This window comes from Dendropsophus ebraccatus, chromosome 14 (genome assembly GCF_027789765.1).
Source record: "Dendropsophus ebraccatus isolate aDenEbr1 chromosome 14, aDenEbr1.pat, whole genome shotgun sequence".
Classification (NCBI taxonomy): Eukaryota; Metazoa; Chordata; class Amphibia; order Anura; family Hylidae; genus Dendropsophus; species Dendropsophus ebraccatus.
Genome location: NC_091467.1, coordinates 67,568,293 through 67,577,094, shown reverse-complemented (window position 1 = coordinate 67,577,094; position 8,802 = coordinate 67,568,293). Strand labels below are relative to the sequence as shown.

The 8,802-nt window shown below is 44.6% G+C and overlaps 1 protein-coding gene across 2 annotated transcripts; it reads right to left on the bottom strand.

The window, feature by feature from the left end:
• Positions 1-2,527: 2,527 nt before the first annotated feature.
• LOC138772230 (nuclear factor 7, brain-like) lies at positions 2,528-8,299 on the bottom strand. 2 transcript variants are annotated; one of them, XM_069952482.1, is made up of 2 exons: positions 8,221-8,299; positions 2,528-5,016 (listed from the first exon to the last, which is right to left on the bottom strand). In XM_069952482.1, exon 2 carries the CDS (start codon positions 4,983-4,985, stop codon positions 3,381-3,383), a length of 1,605 nt encoding a protein of 534 aa, XP_069808583.1. In that variant the 5' UTR covers positions 4,986-5,016; positions 8,221-8,299; the 3' UTR covers positions 2,528-3,380. The 2 variants fall into 2 exon arrangements, with proteins under 2 accessions (XP_069808583.1, XP_069808582.1); XM_069952481.1 differs by lacking the exon at positions 8,221-8,299 and adding an exon at positions 5,663-5,725.
• Between the last annotated feature and the right edge of the window lie 503 nt (positions 8,300-8,802).

Below are 8,802 nucleotides of genomic sequence, written 5' to 3'. Positions count from 1 at the left end.
GCAGCCAGACCCCTTGTCATAAAGCCATTACACCATGAGGACGTTTTATTGCCCCCCCAGTCTGGTAAGAGATAAGCGAACCTGTTAATATCCAGGACTCTCACTATATGGCCCCAATCCATCTAGCCATGACATCTAGTGCCCAAAGGAAAACAGGACACCAGCTTCAAAAAGAAACAAAAAAAGTGTGTGTGTGGGGGGGGGGGGGGGTGAGGAGCTTTGCCAAATATGAGTGATCAGGGATATTTTATTCAAGATCGTGAATATATATTGATCATCCTCACACTGGGTATCCTCTTGTTAAGAGTCTTTTAGTAAGTAGATTTGCTTGTTCAGTAAAACTTTCATCTGAGTCATTGATCCTTCTCAGTCTGAGAAATTGTCCATAGGGGACCGCTTTTTTTACATGATGCGGGTGGAAACTTAAAATGTAGGAAGGCGTTACAAGCAGTCGGTTTCCGATAACTGGTGGTTTTCATAATATTATGTTCTAGAGTGACTTTTACATCCAGAAATTCAATGCTTTTTTCCTCTATTTTAGACGTGAAGAACATGTTCATATTGTTTGAATTGAGGTATTTTACAAATTCCAGAAATGTTTCTTTGGTACTATTCCAGACAATAAATATGTCGTCCACAAATCGAGAATACTTAAAAATGTAACGCATGAATGGATTTGTTGCAGTGTAGATCATTTTGCTTTCTAGGACTGCTAAGTACAGATCGGCGAAAGTGCACGCGATGGGCGTACCCATCGCCGTGCCTTCGCATTGTTGAAACCATTGGTTATCAAATAGGAAAGCATTGTTCTGCAAAATGAAGTGTATGGATTCACAGACAAAATCGGTGAACTCAGGACCCTGGTTGGCTTGCTCCAATAACTCTCTCACAGCTTCTACTCCCAACTCCTGTGGTATTTTCGTGTATAGACTTTCTACATCGATTGTGCAGAGTAGGGCATTTGCCGGACATTCTATACCATCTATAGTAACCAAAAATTCATTTGTGTCCTTAATGATTGCAGGGGCTGATTTAAGGAGTGGACGTAGCAGCCAATCCATATATTTTGATAACGGTTCTGTGATGGAATTGACGCCCGATACAATCAGGCGACCAGGAGGTGGAATAATGCCTTTATGTATCTTAGGTATGTGGTACCATACCGGATTTCTGGGATATTTTGGGATCAGTTTTTCTGCTCGTTTCCTGGATAATACTCCTTTTTCCACATTTTTCCGTAATAGGCTTTGTAATTTAGATTTTATTTTATTAGTTGGGTTTTCCTTAAGCATCTGGTATGTCCGTTTGTCATGCAATTGCCTTAATGCTTCATTCTTGTAAACTGCTTTATTTTGTATTACAATATTTCCCCCCTTGTCTGCTTTTTTGATAATAATGTCATCCCTTTCCTTCAGCCATTTTAGGGCTGCAAGTTCTCCAGACGTCGTGTTAGGGGGTAATTTGGGGTAGATAAGCGATTTTACGGCCTCACGTACCTTTCTTCTAAACAGATCGATGTTACTACCACTGGGGATAGGGGGTGCATAGGTGGATTTCACTCCTCCCAAAAATTCAGCTTGGAAAGTTTTTTCCGGAACATTATGTCCTTCTGCACCTTGTAGTTCCATTAACATTGAGAGACATTCCACATCCTCTGTGGTTCGTGCACCTGCCAACCAAAATCCAAGTTCACCGATATCGGCTGGAGAATTACCTTCTGGTTCTTCTACCTTCTCTACCAGGGGTGAGCACCACCATATAATACCTATACACACTCCATTTCCTGCGCTATTTTTTCATGAACCCAATGCGAACAATCTGGTAGTGCCAGCCACAGTATCTTATCAATTTTTGTTATATTTTTATACCAAACACACAGGACTTTGTTTCTCTGTCTGCACCTGCACCTCTACAATCATCACCGCACACCTTGGGTTATTTTTCCCCTTTGTGGGTGGGGGCACTGACATCCCAGGTGGGTCTACTACCACTCCAGGTTGCCGTGACAAGAGCCCAAGGGACCCACAACAAACCGGGAGGTTACCGACCATTTGAGGACATAAGCCGGCCATATATAACACAGGTACCAACATCACACCTGTGTGCTGACCTAAAACTGGCGTCATGACAAATAGCATCCCTGGCAGAGTTTGGCTGACCACCAAGCCTCAGCAACTCACCACACTAGCGTCCTTACTGACTGATAACGGTTGTTTTGCGCTTACATTGCTTCTTCCGATCAGGGACACTGTCCCTTTTCTGGAAGAAACGATGCAAGCGCAAAACGACCGTTGTCACTCAGTGAGTACTCACCTGCTCCACTTTCTCCCCTCCCGGCACCAATGATGTTATCTCAATAAACCGAACTACTATGGCATCAGAATTGGTGAGTGCCGATTACCTTTTTTCCTTTTACATTGCATTATAGTAGTTATATTTTTGCATATAGGAGGCAGTTTTATAGTAGCTATATTCTTGTGCATAGAGTAAGAGGTAGTCTGCAACAAAGGGACAGTATTGTAGGGGTTATAATTGGTTTTAATGTTTTATTTTTAATTTCCAAAAGAAATAAGACATATGTTGACATGGTTACTGGAGGAAAATGTCACGAATATGGAGAAAATTGCATAGCTCCAGAACTAAAAAAAAACATATTGATACCTACAACAGTAACTGAAATCACATGACATTGCAGATGTAAAGACATAACAGAAGAAAAGTGGATAAATAGGAGTAAGGCCCTATTCACACATCAGTTATCCTGTCTGCAAGTACATACAGCATATGGGTATTTGCACAGATCCACTGATTGTAATGTGGGATCTGCACCATTTGTAGCACGGGTTACAGCCCTTATACAGATCTGTAGCAATATTTTAGTATATTTTTTGTACATAAGGGCAATCTTGGTCTGGATTTACACATCTGTGATCTGTGTCATTATGATGCACTGAGCTCTGAAACCGCTAAAGCACAGACTCCTAGATAAAGGTTTCACCACCAAAACTTTGGACATTCTGTCTGTGCTTACACCTTTTCTTCATAAATTATGCACAAGAGCACTTGCATTTGAAAACCACAGTCTCCAGTCATTCATTTTGAAATTGGTTCAACTTAAGTGCCTGTTTCTAACCAGGATGGGACCGCCAATCACTGGCCAGGATGGGACTGCCGCAGCCAGTGATTGGCAGAACGGCCTGTCACTTCAGAAACAGGCTCTGAAGTTGCACCAGAGGCTGCGGGCAGTGGACAGGAGCAAAGAGAACACCGGGGAGTGTGAAGAGGTAATGTATGAACTTCACTTTTAAAGCAAAGACTGCTCAGTAAACTAGCAGATCGGCGCTCATTTACTATAGTGATTGGGTTGTCCAATACAGCCCTTAGTTTCTTAATCTGACCCACCCATCATCATAAACTGCAAACACAGCATGAATGGGCTGAGTACAGGCAATATTGGTGGTGTGTAAGAGGGCGATGGGGTCACTCAGCTCGTAGAATGAAACTTGCTCGGCATCATAATCAAGATATATTCTAATTTTTTCACACGTAGCTTTGTGGTTTATCCTGCTTTCCTTTTCGTTGTATCTTATAAAGTAACTGTCACCAGACCTGCGTAGACCCAAAGACTTTGTATTCTTCCCAATTAAGGCTAGAGGCCCCCTCCTCTCGACACTAGGATAAGCTACACCCACCCTCCAACCTCCTGATTTGCAGGTATCCATATCCCAGTAATGTTGACCTGACGTAAAACTCCTTGTACTTAATACTTTATATTCCTCAAATCTTTCAGGAGTTTCTGGGCGATTCTGGTGCTCCTCTGAACAAGATACCGTTTTCAGGTCACCAGACACATGCAGGTTGTTGGCCGCGGTGTGGACATCTAGTAATATCTCGGTAGCCTCATTGGCTGTGAAAAATGTTGTTATGCCACCATCACCCATAATTCCAGACAGACCCTTGCGCACCATCTTTGAGATTAGACTTTCATCCAAATCATCTACAGCATTAGTAATTTCAACAACTCTTGTGCATATGTCGGCCTGCTCGCGGTCTAAGAAGTACTTATCATCTGCTCCTTGGTCCTGTAAGACACTTAGTGGATCAGTCGTGTTACACAGTTTCTCCATGTGACGCATCTTCCTGGACAGGTCATCCTTCCTGATGTCCAGTCTCTGGATCAGATCAGAGATGGACAGTGACGTCTGTTCTCCACGTCTTGCGATCTCGCTCAGGATTCTCTTCCCCAGGATGTCCGTCTGTCTTCTGATGTCCTTAAAGGTGACATTAGTATGGTCCACCAGCCTTGCTGTTTTTGCTGCCGTCCTCTCTTTGTGCATCTGAAGACTTTGGATTTTTTCCTCCACTTCCTCTCTCATTGAAGCTCCTTTCGCCATTATGCTTTTCAGACTTCCCATTTTCTTTTTAAATGCTTCATTTATATCGATCACCTGGTGTTCCCGGTGTCCTCCATTCAGCAAGCAGGAAACACAGATACAAGAGTCATCATCGCGGCAATAGTAGGTGAGGGGCTTCTGGTGAGAAGAACACTTCTTCATCCTCTGTGAACTACAAGGCTCCATTAGGACATGTTCCTGAGACTTGCTGTGGACTTTCAGGTGGTTATCACATAGAGAAGCCTCACAATGCAGGCAGCATATAACAGCGGGCACAGGGGAGTCTAGGCAGTTAGAGCAGAAGATCTCTGTCTCTGGTTGTGCTGGCTGAGTAGAATGGACGTGCTCTGATATGTTACTTAGCTTTAGGTTGCTTTGCAGTGCAGGACGCTCCAGAAATTTCTCTCTGCAGTCAGGACAGCTATAAACTCCAGAAGTCTCCTGCGAATCCAACACGTGATCAATGCAGAGTCGGCAAAAGTTGTGCCCACATCTCAGCACTATTGGGTCTGCGTAGATATTCAAGCAGATGGAGCAAGTCAGTTCATCTTTCAGGGCTGCAAACGCCATTGTAGTAGTGCGGCTGGACATCTCGGTGGGGCGGGTTCTAGCTGGTTACTTCCTGATGAAGGAGAATAAGATATTCTGAGTTAACTCTATGTGCACCTGATAGTACATGGAATTTTACTTCTCTTTCACAAAAGTAGATGACTGTCTGTTAGTTGTTTATTATTATTATTATTATTATTATTATTATTATTACTATTTATTTTTATTTTTTTTACATCTGCAGTCATAGGATAATCTGTTCCCAGCTGTCCAAAGCCTCAGGGAGTGTGGCTGTAGTAACATAGTTAATAAGGTTGAGAAAAAAAAGACAAGAGTCCATTACATTCAACCTACAACGTAAAGCAGGAATGGGGAACCTTCGGCCCTTCGGCTGTTGCAAAACTACAATTCTCATCATGCCTGGAAAGCCAAAGCGAAGCTTTTGCTGTCCAGGCATGATGGGAATTGTAGTTTTGCAACAGCTGGAGGGCTGAAGGTTCCCCATCCCTGACCTAAAGTAATCCCAAAAATCCTTATGAGGCAAATGCCAATTGCCCCCATTACAGGGAGAAGTGTCCACCTACTATGGGTGGACACTTAAAGGAGAATTCCGGGGTCTGTTAAAAAAAAACAATTACCAAATAAACAAGGGATCATGTACACTTTTTGTATAGTAACAGTTTGAGCCCAGAATCGCAACTCTCTGACCCCCTCATCACCTGGTCTCTCCTAACTTCCTGTCTGAGCTCCCAGCTCCTCTTCCTTGTTGCTGTTCCTCTGTCACGCCTACTGTACACTCCCCTCTCCTCTTTGTCCCACCCACCTTCTGAATATTCATATTCCTCTTCTTAGCCTATATCCCTGCCCCCTGCATCCTGTGTCCAGTGTCTGCCCGGCTGCCAGGCTATCTCCCCCTGCCCTCCCCCCTTCTTCACTTTATGATCAGTGAACAGACGGATGCAGTGCCTGCATAAGCCTGTCATACCTTTTATCCACCTCACCCTCCCACCCCTGTTCTGGTGCCTTACACCTCAATGCAAATCTCTGTTTCTTTCTTTTTTTTTTAACTCTTTATTTAGAGAGAGAGAGAGCAGGGAAAACTAACAACACACCAGAGTGTCCATACATATGAGAAAAACTTGCGCCCGAAGGCAACTTGAATGGTACATACATAACCAAGGCAATATAGAACAGTTGCACATAACAGAATACGGAGAAAAAAGAAAATAACGGAGAAGTGAATCGTACACATAACACACCAGGCGTCGCCAGCATCCCCCACATTCCCTGGGCCTTATCTTCAAAAAGAGCCCCAGATGAGTACAGGACCATAGGCTGTATCCATGTTTTGCAGGACTCTCCATGGATGCATCCAACTTCTTCAGCCACCAGTAATCCAATGCCAAGTGGTCCTCCAGTTCAGTAAACAACTCACTTTAGCAGTGGAGAACTGAGATGCTGTGGTTTTCAGCCCTAAATAAGAGGTACCATTCAAGAAGTCACCACATTTTTTTTGTTATTCCAGGGTGGCAGTGACAAGCTGTAACATTATGTGTCTGGCATAAGGAACAACAATCTCAAGGGATGTAGTCTGTCAAATACTAAACTCAGCCTTAAAAATCCCAGTAAATAAGAACAAGCAGCTGGGCACCATCTTAGTGCTGCACAATGGATCATTGAAATCCCCTCTTTCCTTATAGAACTTATCACCTAGATGTTATGTAGCTGGATAGCAAGCGGTTAATCATCTTCAACTGATTCAAGTCATACGGGTAAACACCTACACAGTAAGTTTCGTTTCTCCTCCTCAGCCAGGGCCAGTAGGTTTATCAATTGGAGTCATACGGGTAAACGCCTACACAGTAGTTAAAGGGAATGTGTCACAAAGAAAAAAAAAATTGGAAAGTGTTGAAATTGCATTTGTTGTTTTTGTTAATTTATATGTGTTTTTTTTATATTTTTTACAAGTAAGGAAATATGAAAAATTAACAATGTAATTTGTCATATTTCCCAGGGATGGCCACCAGGGGGAGATCCAGCAGGAAACTGCTCATAAAAAGTAACCGGAAATACGGCAGTGCTGAAAAAAGAAAAAGCAGTCTCTGCTCAACTGCTGTGACATCTTCACCTCCCCCCTCTTTTCACAGAACAAAGAGGGGAAAGGAGCAGTGCCATTTTGTTGTTGTCTGTATAGCAGTACAGATACAACAAGCGTGTCCCCAGCCAACTTCATAATACACCTCAGCTCTGCTCCAGATATCTAGAAAATCTGGATACAATTCTGCAAACTTCAACCAAGACTGTATCCCACTTTTCCAGACATCCAGAGCAGAGCTCAAATACAGCCAGCTGACAAGCCGACGGACGTGCGAAGCGAAGCACTTCACTACTACCATTAATTTGCTCCTTCCTGGTGTACACTAAGACAGCTCATACAGAGAGATCCTACATGCACGCTCACAGAGGGAGATCCTACATGCACGCTCACGCAGGGAGATCGCACATGCACGCTCACGCAGGGAGATCGCACATGCACGCTCACGCAGGGAGAGCGCACATGCACGCTCACGCAGGGAGAGCGCACATGCACGCTCACGCAGGGAGATCGCACATGCACGCTCACGCAGGGAGATCGCACATGCACGCTCACGCAGGGAGAGCGCACATGCACGCTCACGCAGGGAGATCGCACATGCACGCTCACGCAGGGAGATCGCACATGCACGCTCACGCAGGGAGAGCGCACATGCACGCTCACGCAGGGAGATCGCACATGCACGCTCACGCAGGGAGATCGCACATGCACGCTCACGCAGGGAGATCCTACACGCACGCTCACGCAGGGAGATCGTACCACATACCTCAGCTACTGAAGAACCCCTTACTACACACCTCAGCTGCAACAGAACCCCATACTACACCTCAGCTGCAACAGAACCCCATACTACACCTCAGCTGCTGCAGAACCTCTTGAAATTGAAAATCTTTGCCAGGTCATATATAAAACCCATCTACATCATGTTAGCCTTGCATTACATATACAGATGCAGTGTAGTAGCTATCGGCAGTGTCCTGACATTGGGAAGGAAGGGTTAACACACTGACAGCTTTTATCTTTATTCCTCTGGTCAGTGTGACACTTCTCTGCCTCCTGCACTCACTATCTCCTCCAGCTTCCCCTGTCCCACCATGAAGCTCTGGCTCCCCTCCCCCCTCCTCCCGGCTGCCGGGCTCTTTATCAGAATAGTCCCAGTAGGAGGAGAGAGAGCCGGGCTACCTGCTGAGGTCAGTGCTGTCACTGGGCACCTTCTCTGGGGGCTCCAGCAGTATGGCGTCTGGCTCCCTCTTCAGTTCCCTGTGTGTGTGAGCTGCGCATGTCAGGAGCCGTCCATTGACTCCTATGTACTGAGGGCTGCCATAAAGCAACTGTGTATGTGTCGTGCAGGGAGACATACACAGATGCTATTGCAAATGGCAGCCCCCAGGGCAGCACATTATTGTACAAAGCAAAAGCATCATTTTACAAAGCATAAAAACAAATCAAAGTCTAGCTATTTTTGAAGATATTAATGAAATGAAACAAAAATAATAATAAAAGAAAAAAAAAGTGACACATTCCCTTTAAGTTTTGTTTCTCCTCTCCTAACATGGACACAACTTCTGCTGGGAGTGTATAGAGAATTTCCCTGTCGTCCTATTGTCCTCACAATAGCTGGGGTGTTCTCACCCCTGTGGGCCACTAGGACGAGTGGAATTTTAATGATTACAAACTAGTAGCTCCTCCCACCCCAGTATATAAGGCCCCTCTACCTTCCACCTGTCAGTTTTTTATTTCGTCCCTTTGGGTACAGGGGCGAGT